Consider the following 16,492-nt stretch of genomic DNA (forward strand, 5'->3'; position numbering starts at 1 on the left):
TTCATTATTAGTGTGTAAAAAAGGCAATAGCACCTAGGTGGCTCAGTGGTTAAAGCCTCTGCCTTCAGCTCAGGTCATGATCTCAGGGTCCTGGGATCGAGTCCCGAATCAGGCTCTCTACTCAGCGGGGAGTCTGCTTCCTCCTCTCTCTCTCTGCCTGCCTCTGTGCCTACTTATTATCTCTGTCTGTCAAATAAACAAATAAAATCTGAAAAAAAAAAAAAAAAAAAAAAAAAGGCAACAGATTTTTTTTTTATATCGATTTTGTACCCAACAATTTTACTGGATTCAGTTAGTCGTTTGAACAGTTTTCTGGTGGAATCTTTAGGGTTTTCATTATATAAAATCATGTCATTTACAAATAGTGAAAATTTCGCTTCTTCCTTTCCAGTTGTATGCTTTTTATATTTTTTTCTGCTCTGACTAGGACTTCCGATACAATGTTGAGTGAGTGGGCATCCTTGTCTTATTCCTGATCTTAGAGGAAAAGCAGCTTTTAGCTTCTCACTGTTGAGTATGATGTTAGCTGTGGGCTTGTCATATATGGCCTTTCAATGGCCATATAACTACTTTGTTGAGAGTTTTTATCATAAAAGAATTTTGTAAATTTTTCTGCATTTATTGAGATGATCATATGATTTTTATCTTTCATTCTGTTAATGTGTATCATGTTGATTGATTTGCTGATGTTAACCACCTTGCATTGATAAAAATGAGGTATTAAAGTCCCCTAGTATTATTTTTATTCCTGTCATTTTCTTCCTTTAGGTCTGTTTGTATTAGCTTTATGCATTTAGGTGTTTCTCCATTGGGTACATAAATATTGATAAATGTTATATCTTTTGCTGGATTGACCTCTTTATCATTATGTAATACTTGTCTTTGTTATTATAGTCTTCTTTTAAAATCTATTTTGTCTGATGTCACGATAGTTAGCCATGCTTTCTTTTGGTTTCCATTTGCTTGAAACATCTTTCCATCCTTCATTTTAAGTCCACGTATGTACTTATATCTGAAGTGAGTCTCTTGCAGGCAGCAGATAAATGGGTCTTGTTTCTTTATCAGTTCAGCCACTTTCTGCCTTTTGATTAGAGAATTTAGCCTATTTACATTTAAAGAAATTGATGGCTATGTATTTATTGCCATTTTATTGATTCTTTTAATCTGTTTTATAATTCCGCACTGTTCTTTCTTCTCTTGATTTCTTATCTTGCAGTTTGATTACTTTCTGTAGTGTTACACTTAGATTCCTTTCTCATTATCTTTTGTCCATCTACTATGGGTTTTGCTTTGTGGTTACCATAAGGCTCATATATAACAGCCTGTGTATGTATAAATAACAAGCTATTTTAATTTGATAACAAGTTATGTTTGAATGCATTCTAAAAACTGTATTTTTATTCCTCTTGCCCTGTGGTTTATTGATGTCATACTTTACATCTTTTTATTTTGTGTATCCCTAAACTAATTATTATATCTGTAGTTATTTTTACCACTTTTATCTTTTAACCTTCATACTAGCTTTTTCTTTTTTTTTTTTTTTAAGATTTATTTATTTGTGTGTGTGTGTGTGTGAGAGACAGAGAGAAAGAGGGAGAAGTGGATGGTCAGAGGGAGAAGCAGACTCCCTGCTGGAGCAGGGAGCCTGATGCGGGACTCTATCCTGGGACTCCAAGATCATGACGGGAGCCGAAGGCAGTCGCTAAACCAACTGAGCCCCCCAGACGCCCCACCTTCATACTAGCTTTATAAGTGATTAAACCACAACTATATGTTTATATATAAACATCCCTTTATATATATATTTTTTATATTTATTTATAAATATTTAAATAAATAAATATTTGTTTATTTATTTATATTTATTTTTATTTATATTTATATATAAACTATATGTTTATATATAAATATCCCTTTACCAGGGATATTTAAAACAATTTTTTTCTTTTTATAATTAATGCCCTTTTCTTTTAGCTTAAAAAATTCCTTTAACATTTCTTATAAGGCTAGTTTAGTGTCAGTGAACTCCTTTAGTTTTTGTTTATCTGGAAAGCTCTTTATCTCTCTGAGTGATAACTTGGCCAGATAGAGTATTCTTATTTGGAAGTTTTTTCCTTTCAGCACTTTGGATATATTATGCTGTTTTCTTCTGACCTGCAGAATTTCTGCTGATAGCCTTATGGGGATTTCCTTTTATGTAACAAGTTGTTTTTTCTCTTGTTTTTATCCTTAACTTTTGACATTTTAATTATATATCTTGGAGTGGTCTCTTTGGGTTCATCTTCTTTGGAATTCTGGGCTTCTTGGATCTGGTTGTTTGTTTCCTTACCCAGGTAAGGGAAATTTTTGGCAATTGTTTCTTCCAATAAGCTTTCTGCCCTATTCTCTCGTCTATTTCTGGAACTCCTATAATACACGTTATTCTGCTTGATATTGTCCCATAAATTTCTTAAACTGTCTTCAGTTTTGTTTTTTTTCTTCTTCTTTCTGTTGCTTGGTTTGGATGAGTGTCATTGCCCTGTGTTTTAGCTCATTTGATTCTGTCTGGTTCATTTAGTCTGCTGTTGAACTCCTCTAGTGTATTTTTCAGTTCAGTTATTGTATTCTTCAGTTCTGTGACTTCTGTTTGGAACTGTCTTATGTTTTCTCTGTCTTCATTGCAGTTCTTGCTGTGTTCATCCATTCTTCTCCCAAGTGTGGTGAGCATCTTTCTGACCATTACTTTTAACTCTTTGTCAGGCAAATTGCTTATCTCAGTTTCATTAAGATTTTTTCCCAGGGTTTTATCTTGTTCTTTGGTTTGAAATAAACTCCTCTGTCTCTTCATTTTGCTTGATTCTCTGTGGTTGTTCCTAGGTATTAGGCAAAATAGCTGTCTCTCCCAGTCTTGCAGGAGTGGCCCCATGTAGTAGGTGAACCTCACTGTTTAACTTTGCTTTAGCTCTTGGCTGTCTCTCAAACCTTTATGATTGTTTAAGCAGCCTGAGTTTCTCTTGGTAGGTTCCAGTTCTTCTGTCAAGACCTGTGAGGGTTCCTGAAGGAGGGATTTCAGTCAGCACCTAGTTTCAGGCTTGGAAACTAGCCCCTCAGTCAGCATCTTCAAGGTATGCAAATATATACAGTCATGGGAGCCTGCCGTCATAGACCCTGCTAGCTTCCAGACCAGGTGATCTGGAGGGTCTCCCCTTAAGGACTGTTGCAAATTCAGGGTTCCCGAGGGATGTTTGAGCTTCTTTCTGAGACGTGCCAGCAGGCTGTGGTGAGGCCAGCTGAGAGCTCAAAGATGGTCTCCTTCAGCCAGTGTTCACTGAGAGCACTTCTGTAGCCTTTCCATGTGTGGTAAACCTGAAACCTACCCTCAGGCTGAAGTTTTTTCATAGGAAAACCAGGGGTGGTTTTAGTCTGTTGTCAGTGCAGTCCCTTGGGGATGGTAGCCTGCCAAGAACTGTCTATCCAGTTGTTTTAGACCCATAGGACCCAAAAGTGCTATTCCCCTTGGCCACCAGATCCAGACCCTTCAGGGGTATCCCCCGTGTAGGCTGTGCACCCTGGCTGACTGTGGTGGAACCCTGGTGGAGTGGTATGTGAGGTCGGGCATTTGCGTGGCTGGATTTGGCAGAGCTGCGATGGAGTGGCGCACAGGAGTGGGCACACTCACTGGCACTAGCACGATAGAGGAAGAATGCCAGAACTGGCACCCTCCAGCATCTCTGTCCCCAGAGAGAGTCCTACCAGGCTTCTGCCCTTACAGCAGACATTTTAAGATTAGCAAATGAATCTTCTTCCCTTACGGTCTAGCACTTTCCAGACTGCTGCTTCTGTACCAGGTTCTGCAGCGAGTGAGTCTGCCTGTGAGTCCTTAAGAGCAGAGTCCCTGTCCCCTACAGTGCTATAATTTTCCTGAACATTTGACCTGTTGGCTTTCAAAACCAGACATTTGGTGGGGGATTATCTCTCTGGTGCAGGTCCCAAAGGTTGGGGTGCCTTATTTGGGGGCATAAACCCCTTGCTCCTCAGGAAGAAGTCCTATATTTACAAGCCCTCCCTCCTGACTGTGGATTGCAGCACTGGGGTGGGGTTTCGGTAAGACCACGTCCCTGCTTCTTCCACACGTGTTCATGTGGCCCTTTTATTCTTGGTTGTGGAGGCCCTTGTTCAGATAGTTTCCACGTCTTTGTAGATTTGTTGTGTCTGCGGGAGGGAGTTCAGAATCTTTCTACCCTGCCATCTTGAACTCTTGATGACAATAGGTTTACAATGTGCTTTGACATCGGAAGTGTCACGCCTCCAGCTTCAGTCCTCTTTTGCAAGATTAGTTTGGCTATTTGGGGTCTTTCTTGCCCCCATACAAATTTTAGGATTTGGTTTTCTATTTCTGTTAGAAATGCCACTGGAAGCTTGATAGGGGTTTCACTGAGTCTATAGATGGCTTTGTGTAATATGGACATTTAAAAATATTAATTCTTCCAGTTTGGGAATAAGGGGTATCTTTATTTATTTGTATCTTGGTCATTTTCTTTCATTAGTGCCTCGTAGTTTTCAGTGTACGGATTTTTCACCTCCTTGGTTAAATTTATTGTTACGTATTTTATTGTTTTTGATGTTATTGTAAATGAGATCATTTTCTTTTTTTTCAGAGTTTATAGTTATATTGTTAGTGTGTAGAAACACGACTAATTTTGGCATTAGTTTTGTATCCTGTAACTTTACTGAATTCATTTATTAATCTAACAGGTTTTTGGTAGAGTCTAGGATTTTCTCTATAAAAGATCATGTCATCTGCAAATAGAGACAGCTTAACTTCTTCTTTTCTGATTTGGATGCCTTTAATTTTTTTATCTTGCCTGAATACTCTGACTAGGATTTCCAGGACTGTGTTGAACAGGAGTTGGTAAGAGCAGGCACCCTTGTCTTATTCCTGATGGGAGGAAAGTTTTCAGTCTTTCACCATTAAGTGTGATAGCTATGGACTTGTCACATGTGGACTTTATTAGGTTAAAGTATGCCCCAGATCAAGTAAATCAGAATTAGTTGAGGGTGGGATCAGCTCCTGGCTCAGCTCTACAGATGGACAGGGGGGCTTGGCTAGGAGCTCTGCTTGGGCACAGCTGCAAGCAGGAACACCGTCCTCCAGATCTGAGCGCTGGTTGCCGAAAGCCCTGCTCGCCTTCTGTCCACATGATCCCCAGTGGCTGAGCCCAGCAGACTCCTTCCCACCATGGTCGTCAAGAGGTGAGAACTGAATGAGCTCGGGAAGTGTCCTGCTGTGCTGGGGGAGCTGGATGTCTGCCTTGGACTCTCCTTTGCCACTAGAAAAACCGTTACCCCCAGGGAGTGCTGTTAGTGCTGAGCTGGGCTGGTGTGGGGGAGGAGTGATGCCGTGATGTCTTATCTGTAGATAGTCGCTAGCTGGTCTTTCTGTGAGGAAGACTGAAGTCAGGAATGATCTGTGTTGCCCTCCTGATGTCCTTACTCCTAGACAGGCTTCTGACATCAGAGCAGGTGCATTCAGATAATAGAGAGGTGCAATTGGCTGACTGACAGGAACTTAAAAAGTAAATATTTTGTGTTAGTTAATGGAAAGAAGAGCCATGTGCTTGTGTCAAACATGGAAGACTCAGAGTGGACAAGTTAGGAGGCTGGTCTGAGGACCTGTTTATTTTGTGCTCAGGTCAGCAGCTGAGGAATGATGAAATGTGGGCAGGTATGACTCTTTAAAGGACATTTCATGTTCGCTAGTTAAATAGCAGAGGCTAAAAAATAAGGCCTACCAATGAAATGACAGGGTTGGATCTCACTGGTCAGATGACTTGAGGCAGAGTAAGAAGTCCTGAGTCAGGGGGCTCCTGGGTGATTCAGTGGGTTAAGCCTCTGCCTTCCGCTCAGGTCTTGGTTTCGGGGTCCTGGGATTGAGCCCTACATCCGGCTCTCTGCTCGGCGGGGAGCCTACTTCCCCCTCTCTCTCTGCCTACTTGTGATCTCTTTCTGTCAAATAAATAACTAAAATCTTTAGGGGCGCCTGGGTGGCTCAGATGGTTAAGCATCTGCCTTCAGCTCAGGTCATGATCCTAGGGTCCTGGGATTGAGCCCCACATCGGGCTCCTTGTTCAGCGGGGAGCCTGCTTCTCCCTCTCCCACTCCCCCTGCTTGTGTTCCCTCTCTCACTGTGTCTCTCTCTGTCAAATAAATAAAATCTTTAAAAAAAGAAAAAAAGAAAAAAAAAAGGAAGTCCTGAGTCAGTTGGTTGCAACCCTGGCTCCTCAGATGATCTGGGGACCTTTTAAAAAGTGTGTGTATGTGTGTACGTGATGTATGTGCATGTATACATACATATATCTTTATATGTATGTATATTTATGCTGACCCCACTCCAGAATAATTCTCATTTAATTGGTCTGGGGTGAGGCCCAGACATTGATATTTTTAAAAAGCTCTGCAGGTGATTCTTGTGTATGTACAGCTCAGACTCAGAGCCACTCTCCTTCAGTCTTTGAAAAAGCTCTCGTGTAATCGTCTCTCTGTTGATTTCTCGCACAAAAGGAAAAGTCTCCGGCAGGTGCATCATGCCACTCGAAATCATACTTTAGAACATGCAGAGAATATCAAAATAGAACATTTGCTTTTTTAAAAACTACTTTTAAGAAGAGCAAAGGCATATTGCTCGATTAGTTATTTCTTACACTCCCTTCATGCCATTATTTTTATGCATCTCATTACCCCTTTAGAAATAGCAAATGAAATCAGTCCTGTAGTAAAAACACTCCATTTTCAATGAAGAGTGTTTATTTGAAAATGCTAATATAAGTCAACTGCTTGTTCTCTTTCAGGTGAATATGAACCTTGGTTCTTGTAGTCATATGAATTTTACCTTGTATACATATGAATTTTCCCCTTTTTATAAAGGACAAGTTGGCAATTTCCAGTTATGATATTTGTAAGAGATCCCCTTTCCCAATTACTAAAGCAACCACTATTTGAATCTTTCAGTATGCCAGGATTTTTGTGGATATAATCTTTGTAAGACTCTGTCAGTATTTTCCTTTGTTTTAGAAGAAAGCAGATGAGGGGGTGTCTACCTGGCTCAGCGGGTTAAGTGTCCAGCTCTTGATTTCAGCGTAGATCATGATCTCAGGGTCATGTGATCAAGTCCCGTTTAGGGCTCTGCCTCAGCGGGTAGTCTGCTTGTCCCTCTCCCTCTTCCTCTCCCCCGTTCTCTCTCTCTCTCTCTGAAATAAATAATAAATCTTAAAACACATACACAGATGAGAGATACATTCTCTTATGAGGCAACATTGTTACGCACAACAAATTTCCGTTGGTACTCCTTGTATGTACACTGAGGAAAAAGAGCATTTGGATGAACTGGGAGGTTATGTAAAAGCTAGCTTCATTTGTGACAAATATTTCCATGAAATATCCAAAACCCTTGCAGAAAGAATCATACCATCAGTGTGTAATCATAATAGAGAATATAGTTGAAGTCTGCTTCTGGTGACGGTGAGGAAGGGAGTTGTATTGGAACAATATTTTGGGTATGTTCAAAATCAGCCAAACAATCATTTGCAAGCGTGTTATCCCAGACTTATAATGCTGCATGTATGACATGGTTTTAAATGTAAATATGATACTCCGGAGTCTTCCCTAATATTATTTGCTTCACTTTGATTTCCCCTGCCATGCAAAGGAGTTCAGGCTGATGCAATTTTCTAGTAATCCACACCACTCAGAAGGTTTAACATAGTATTCTGTGGTGACTTAATAGAAATTGAGAGATCAGCTCTGAGTAAACATTTTGATGTTTTCCTTGATGTGTTCTTGAAGTTCCAGGGTGAATGGACTAAAAATAAACATTGTTATATGATGTGCTTTGCTGCAGGAACTCTCCCTGGGCTCTCTGTTGAAGTTCAGTCTCTACTTCTCTGCTGGTTTATTGCCTTACATCTACCTTCCTATCTCATCCTACCTCAATCAAGCTCGTTGGACCTGGGGAGACCAGACGACGTTGCTAGGATTTTTGACACATTTTCTCAGGGAAGAATATGGAACATTCAGTCTGGTAAATTTATATTAAAATTTCTTTTAAGGAAGTAAGTGATGAAGCTTCAGTGTTCTGCCTGGGCCTTGACTGAAGGAAAACAATGCCTATCAATGACAGTACAGAATTTTCATTTCCGTTTTTTGTGTAACAAACTTGCTCCTTGGAATGTGGCCTTTAGCGTACATTAGGAAAAACTTGGAATTACTTAACCTGACATCATAATGTTGTATGTTCTGAATATGTTTTTCAGGATAACAAACATTAAAAAGACTCTGCTGCCAACATTTGAAGCATTTCATTCTTATTAGCATTGGGTACCATTTTGGTCCCTTGCTCTGTGATTTAAAATATTTGGAAAAGATTAGAAGGAAAAAAAAAAAGCCTCTCAAAATTTTTAATGTACCTTGACCAAAACACTTTCTTTTTTCATATTTGACGAATAGTGTTCATGATAGTATTTAGTGTAATACCTGTGTGTAAATACTTTATAAGATATAATTTCACTAGAAGTATTTTTTTTTTAAAGATTTTATTTTTATTTATTTGACAGACAGAGATCACAAGTAGGCAGAGAGGCAGGCAGAGAGAGAGGAGGAAACAGGCTCCCCACTGAGCAGAGAGCCCGACGCGGGACTCGATCCCAGGACCCTGAGATCATGACCTGAGCCGAAGGCAGAGGCTTAACCCACTGAGCCACCCAGGCGCCCCTAGAAGTATTTTTTTTAAAGTTCCAAAGGCCTTGCTTTCCCTGAAACATAAATTAGGGAAAAAACACTGTGGTTAGAGTAAAGGTTATCTGAAAAATAAAAGGACAAACACCTATATATATATTTTTTTACTTTAATAAAAACATTGGATCTTTCTCTCATGGTTTGTGCTTTTTGTCTTAGGCAAGAAGGCAGATCTCTGAAGACTACATATTATATGACACCGCTGATACCAAATTCTAAACCAGGCAAAACAATCTATTGCTCAAGGAGGCATAGGGAAGAAGTAGAACTATGTATTTTTAGGAAGTAGGGAGTAATTAACACGAAATTCAAGGTAATAGTTATCACTAGGGGGTGAGAAAAGCGAGGCCTGTGAATGCTTTGTGAGATACTTCATGGTGTTCATGCAGTTCTGGTTCTTAAATGAATGGTGGCTCTATAGATTTTTAAAAACTCTATCCCTGGGACACCTGGGTGGCTCAGTTGGTTAAGCTGCTGCCGCCTTAGGCTCAGGTCATGATCCCAGAGTCCTGGGATCGAGTCAGCCCCAGTCCTGGGGCTCCTCGCTCAGTGGGGAGTCTGCTTCTCTCTCTCTCTCTCTCTGCCTTGTGCCACTCTGCTTGCTTGTGCTCGCTCGCTCACTCTCTCTCTCTCTGACAAATAAATAAATAAAATCTTTAAAAAAAACCAAACAAACCCTTAATCCCTTAAATATACGTTATATGTGTTGTTTGTGTGGAGGAGATATTTCATAATAAAATAATTTAATGAAAGGATAATTATTAATTACTTTTTGACTTAGAGAGTCTGATACTTTAAATTTATGCTCTGGCTTACTTATATTGGTTATTCCATTACAATATTGCTTGAGGGCCATTCCAGATTTGGAACCTGTATAATTCACACATAATTGTGAAATTATAGACTAACATGTGATAATGAGCTCTAATCAAAGTGCCTTAAAGACACTCTGTAACAAAAGTGTCAAGTCAGTTAATTCATCATGTGTTAAATCGTTCCTACCGGAATGATAGTTTGACTGGTTTTTAGCCCGTCGTTATTTCTGCAGTTCTTCCTCAAGTATGTGTGCGTTTAGTTTCCAGTGACTTCCCTTCAAAAACTCAGCAAGGCTCTGAAGCAAAGACTGAATGAAGAAAGATGTTGCATTGTCTACTTGGAACGTGTATATTCTTTTTTTTTTTTTTAAGATTTTATTTATTTATTTGACAGACAGAGATCACAAGCAGGCAGAGAGGCAGGCAGAGAGAGAGAGAGGAAGGGAAGCAGGCTCCCTGCTGAGCACAGAGCCCAGTGCAGGGCTCAATCCCAGGACCCTGGGATCATGACCCAAGCCGAAGGCAGAGGCTTTAACCCACTGAGTCACCCAGGCACCCCATGAAACATGTATATTCTAAATCCAGATAGTTAAAATGCAATAGCTTAACACAGCTTCACCTGAAGGCTTACGCAAATAAACCTCTCTTTTATGTTTAGGCCAAATCGGAAACAGGATCCAGTATGTCTAAAATTTTGCTGTGAGTATGAAATATTTGAAACTGGTTTTAAGTGAATTCTCTGTTAGTTTCTAGACGAAATGATTTTGGGGGCTTCTGGGCTTGTCTTTTGTGAAGCAGTGTGTCTGAGAAGTGGCTCTCGCGGGTACGGTCACTAGTTGTGTAGGCTGTCAAACGTTCTAGCATTTCCTTCCATAAAAGAAAGCTGAGAATGAGTGATAAATACAACAATTAGTAGTAGACTGTCAACACTAGAATGTTTCCACTTCCACGTGGATATGAAATGACCCATTGCACTGTTGCTTTACATATCATTTATCCTTTGTTCTGGTTTCATCTCTTTTTTGCAGAGACATTTTATAAAATTGTATTTAGCAATTTGATTGTTTTCTTTTTAGGATTGAGCTGTGTTCTTAAATTCTTTAGAGTTTCATTTGTTTAATGTGTCTTAAGCCTTTTTCTTTAGGCTGTCCTTAAGCTCTGTTTTTGACTTAAATTAATATCCAACTTTTTAGAGCCAGTTAAGCAAATATATTTCATCTGTATCACCTACTAGGGTTCTTTGAAAAATGGATCAATAATTGCTTTAAAACCCACACTGATTAAGACAACCTAGTAAATATCCAAACCAATCCTGTATTATTTTTATAATATTTTCAATATAAAATTATGGAAGAGTAGTCTTCTATAGCACTAAAGTGGTCTCCTAACTGATTATTAACTTGTGATTCCCCAGAACTGTTGGAAAACTGTTTTTAAAATATAGGGAGAAACAATGAATTTTGGAACACTGAAAAAAAATTAAATTAAAAAAAATCATGAAAAAAAAAAATGGGGAGAATATTTCAACCTTGTATGTGAGGCAATTCATAGGTTCTCACAGTTTCCCTCTTGCTAACTTGCTAGCTTGTTTGCTTCCTTCCATCCATCCTCCTTTCCTTTTTAAATGTCCCTTTCCCCTGCTCCCAAAATGTGATACAAAGTAGAAAGTTTATTATTATTATTTCATTATAGAAAGTTTAGAAAACCCAGGTAAGCGAAGGTAAGAAAATTAAAATTACTATAATTCCAACGTATAGAGATAACCACTGTTGTTAACCCATTAACATTTCTGTCTGTATCCTTTCAATATTTTTTATATTTTTATTTTTAAAAATGAGATCATAATGTGCACACTGTTTTATTAGCCCGCTCATTTTCATTTTTTACTGTATCTTGAAAATATTTTCCTGCCACCAGTTATTTTTATATAACCTTTTGTTGGTTCTCACAACTGATTTTAAGTATTTTTTTTTAATATCCAACTGAAACCTTTATGGCTCCTTTTCCTTTTTGATTGGGGAAAGGTAGCAAGAAGCTCAGTTACAAAGATAGCTTCACCAACGTCTGTGGGCTTTTATGGTATTCTGCTTCGCTGCAGGCCCGAAGACTTACTGCCTGTTCTTTTTAGCTTACCTTGTAGGGTTGTGATCTCATTTGAGATTGACTTAATAAATGCCACATGAACTCCAGAGAACTCTCAAGAGTACTGCTAGACTATCCATCCAACTTTTATTAGTCGCACATAAAACTCATCTATTGGGGTCCAGAAAAGCCTCCTTTATATTGAAGAAATAGCAGTTAGGTGATATGACTAGAAAAAAGACTTGACAGAAGTGATGAGCACTCACACTATTTGTTCGAACCAAATCAGAATGTAGATTGGAGGCATAATCCTAGCACTCTCTGACTGAGTGAGAGAATGTCTAGTCTTTAATTGTTTCAGGTGGACAGGAGAGTTGAGAAAAGCAACTCATAATTAACTTACTAGAAAATCCTTCAAAATGATGGGAACTAATCATCTCTCCTTTTCCAGTCAAGCAAATTAAATTCTTTCCCCATGCATATCTCTAAGTTGCAATCCTGTACAAGGAAATTATGGAATCTAACCCTAGGCAGTGACCATGTTTTAGAGCTTACATTTAAGCAACAGATCTCCAAGAATTAATTTTGAGACTGACTTCATTCCTTTTGAAGAATGGTTTGAAATGGGCCTCATGCTGGAATCAATTTTTCAAGTGTGTTTGAAAGTGAGTAAGAATATCTTCTCATAGTAGATGAGGCTCCATTAGTAAAATACACATTGTGTGGTTTCCATAATTATGGCATCACATTTTCTCCAGTAAAATTGCCAGCAGGGAGAAGAAAGTTCTTTGCGATGGTGTATAGAGTCATTATTTTTTTAAAAATTGGAGACTGCTAGAGTTATTTCAGAACTCAGATAACACTTGGGAAATGCTTATTAGTTAATGGAAGAATTTAGTTTAATTATAGGAAAAAAATACATTTCTCATGGCTTAAACATTTTTGAACCAAATAATACAGAAAAGAAGGAAGCCTTTTTTTCTTTTTTTGAGGAAGAGAGAGCTTATGCCTACACACAGTGGGGAAGAAGGGCAGAGGGAAAGTGGGAGAGAGAATCTCAAGCAGGCTGTACTCCCAGCATGGAGCCTGAGATCATGACCTGAGCCAGAATCAGGAGTTGGACGCTTAACTGACTGAGCTACCCAGGTGCCCCTAGACAATAAGGAAGCCTTTTAAGGAAGAAGAATGTTTGGAGATCACCTCTCTCGTCTTTTTCTTTTTTTTTTTTTAAATGATTGGATCTCTAGAAAATTATTTGCATTAATTTTGTTTTCTTTCTTTCTTTTCATTTTTTCTTTCTTTCTTTCTTTCTTTTAGAGGAGGAGAGGTGGTGGGATGGAGGGGCAGAGAGAGAGAGGGAGAGTGAGAATCCCAAGCAAGCTCAATCTATGACCCTGATATCATCACCTGAGCCAAAATCAAGAGATGAATGCTCAACCAGCTAAGCCACCCAGGCACCCCGCATTAATTTTCTTCTCACTTGCTAAATCACAGGAGGCCGTGTCTACACTGTTGACAGAAGTTCAAAAATTCATTTCACATGACTTCTTACCAGACCAATTGGGGATCCAGATTGGTTTTTTATTATTATTATATTGGTTTATTATTGTATTATTATAATTAGTGTATTATTATTATTCTACTATATTATCAGTACAGCATACCAGTATTACAAACACAGAAGAATTACTTGCTCCGATACTATCCCAAATATTATAAATTGGTAACCAATATTATAATTAGGAAACATCTTAGAACCATTTAACTCTTTCTTATGGTACTTTTTTCCCCAAATTTGAAAGAAGACAAAATAATTTAACATCTGCCTCCAGCCCTCAAAACTATTCAGTGCAAAACAAACAAACAAACAAAAAAACTACTCAGTGCATAATCAGATGTATTTTACGAAGAATGTTGTATTTGGAACTCACCAACTTCATTTTCTACCCATAATAAATAAGATTGTCTTTTACAGTTCTCAAGTAACAAGTATGAGGACCCAACTCTCACTCAACATTCAAGCTCTCGCAGTTTGGGCAAATATATGTTTAGCAAGAAAGTAAGTCATATAATTTATTTTCCTGTTCTTTTTCCCATATTCATTAATTCAATTCGTATTTCAATATGCCCTTGAAGAACATTGCCAGTATTATTTTATATTCCAAATAAATGACTTCAATAATTTCTGTTAGAGCAAATATATATTACCTTCTTCCTGGTTTTTTTTTCTGATAATAAATTAATGATTTTGGAAGATTGAGCAGTAGATTACAATCTAAGTAACCAAGTCATTTGATATCTTAAACTTCTGGTTTGGGGGCACCTGGGTGGCTCAGTGGTTTGAGCCTCTGCCTTCGGCTCAGGTCATGATCTCAGGGTCCTGGGATCGAATCCCGCATCGGGCTCTCTGCTCAGTGGGGAGCCTGTTTCTCCCTCTCTCTCTGCCTGCCTCTCTGCCTACTTGTGACCTCTCTCTCTGTCAAATAAATAAATAAAATATTAAAAAAAAAAACACAAAAAACTTCTGGTTTGATCCCGTACTGTGCCTATAGCTACTCATTATTGTTGCATTGCAAAAGAAGTAAACAACTATTTGAATTCCTCTGAGGAAGAAAGTAACCTCTGATGATAAAAGAAAACCTAAAAAATAACAGCACTCTTAACCTCCATTATTTTTGTCCATTTACTTTCTAACCTGAGTGTTTTATGTAAATTTGTATATGTACACACACCTATAGTTCTGTTTCCTTGACACTTAACATTATATTGTGAGCATTTGCCCTCATGGTAAAAAGACTTAAGGTCATTTAAATGTCTGTATAAAATTCGCTTCTCTGACCTAGGAAAATTAACTTAAGCGTTTTTCTATTTGGGAACCTTCAAATTGCTTCCACTTCTAATATAAGTAATGTTAAAGCATTTTTATAGTTTAATCTTTATCCACATTTCTGGTTTTGCCTAAAGATTTATGCCCACGTGTCAAATTACTGTGTCAATGAGTGTGATTTTTTTTTAAAAAGATTTTATTTATTTGAGAAAGGGCACAAGCGGGAGAGAGGGGAGGAGCAAAGGAAGAGAGAGAAGCAGACTCCTCGCTGAGCGGGGAACCTGATGCGGGGCTCGATCCCAGGACCCTGAGATCATGACCTGAGCCAAAGGCAGATGCTTAACCGGCTGAGCCACCCAGGTGCCCCAACTGTGATGATTTTTAAGGCTCTTGATATATGTTATCCAATTAATTTTTCTCAAGGATTATACTCATATACGTGTTCATTCTGTTGCATCGTTGCATCCAGTACTGAGATTTGCTGTATTAAAATCATTATGATTTTGAGGCATGAAATTATTCTTTTGTTTTGCATATGTTTAATTATATCTTTTTTAATTAACGTGATATATTATTTGTTTTAGGGGTACAGATCTGTTTAATTACATTTTAAATTTAAGAAGATTGATCATTTGCATTTCTTCTCTGAACTTGAACTTTGTATGTCTTGCTGCATAGTTCCAAGTGAAGTTGTGTGTAATATGTAGTACAATATATAGTTGATTCCTATATTTCAGTTATTTATTCCAGCTCAAATTTTTTTTAAACTGAGATCTTTCTTTGTCCCCAGTTAAGTATGGAAAATTTTATAGCTCTAATTTTTTTCCTGTAGTTTAAAACTATGTAATATTTTTGATACTCATGCACATAAATAATTTTGGACATATTTAATTCTTTTATAGGGACAGACAAAATCCATCATTGGTATGGCTTTTTACTGGAATGTTTTGCATTTATTCATTGTTCTTTGCTTGGAGAGCGAACTTAGATATATCAAAACCACTTTTCATGGGTGTGGTAAGTTTTACTTAGGTATATTCTTTGTCCAGAAAGTTGGTGGAGAGTGTACAAATTTATCTTTATGAATCTTGTAGAAGAGCAGCTGATCTCAGAAACAGTTGATTTTTATAGATCAAAAGTTAAATTCTTGAATCAAATAAGACTGAGGCCTTTTTTAAGGGGGAAAGATGCAGCAATTAGTTAACACAATAGTTAGGTAGAAAAATAAAGGTAATGTAGTTTTGAGTTAGTTATTTTATGTGTGTGCTTGCAGATATAAGTACTCCTAAAGATCTCCTGCAATTAAAAAAAAAAAACAAAAAAACAAAAAAACAGCCAAGAAAGAAAGGTTGTAGCTGGGGGCTCTTACGCACACACTCCCATGGTTTTTACGTCAGCGGTCTCAGTGCTGTGCAAAAGAGCCACCATGTTTCTGTTTACCCCTGGCTGCCATTTCTGAGATTGGAGTATTTCTCCTCTTTGTAGTAGAAACTATGAATGGAGACAGCTCCCTTTCAGTGGCTCAAGCCAACTCTTTTCTATGTGTGTGTTCAAGAGGCCTCGTAAATAATACCCTTCTTGATCGTGTGAGTTCTGAGTCAGTTGAGATAAACCCGGACAACTACAACGGGCGAATCCCCTTTATACTGGGAACGCTGAGATGGGAGAAGGTAGTTTCTATCTGTGAGCAGGGGGCTTCCTCTTACTGCATTCCAGAATGGACGGACTTACTCCCCCCCACCCTACCGCCTCACCCTGTCACAGGCACCCCTCACCTGCCCAGCGGGGGCCACATGGACAGGGTCTGTCCTTGACACATGTCTCCTGTGGGCAGATCACTTCCCAGAGGAAGTGGGGGGGCGGGTAAAGGGCAGGGCCATGCAGGCCCACTCCCAGCTGGCAGACTCCCCTTCAGCTCAGGGCCTACAGTCTCACAGGGAGAAGTGAGGGCTCTGCTACTAGGGGCGCTTCCCCACTTGGGAGGAGACCTCAGGAGTAA

At 38.6% G+C, this 16,492-nt stretch overlaps 1 protein-coding gene across 1 annotated transcript in view; it reads left to right on the forward strand.

Annotated features, from left to right (window-relative positions):
- The window catches only part of TMEM260 (transmembrane protein 260), a 66,565-nt gene that overhangs the window by 27,685 nt on the left and 22,388 nt on the right, over positions 1-16,492 (forward strand). Inside the window, exons 6-9 of the mRNA XM_046009196.1 lie at positions 7,877-8,056; positions 10,243-10,283; positions 13,642-13,725; positions 15,396-15,510. Of these exons, the coding sequence (XP_045865152.1) occupies positions 7,877-8,056; positions 10,243-10,283; positions 13,642-13,725; positions 15,396-15,510 (420 nt within the window). The remainder of the gene's footprint in view (positions 1-7,876; positions 8,057-10,242; positions 10,284-13,641; positions 13,726-15,395; positions 15,511-16,492) is intronic.

Source organism: Meles meles, chromosome 6, assembly GCF_922984935.1.
Source record: "Meles meles chromosome 6, mMelMel3.1 paternal haplotype, whole genome shotgun sequence".
Classification (NCBI taxonomy): domain Eukaryota; kingdom Metazoa; phylum Chordata; class Mammalia; order Carnivora; family Mustelidae; genus Meles; species Meles meles.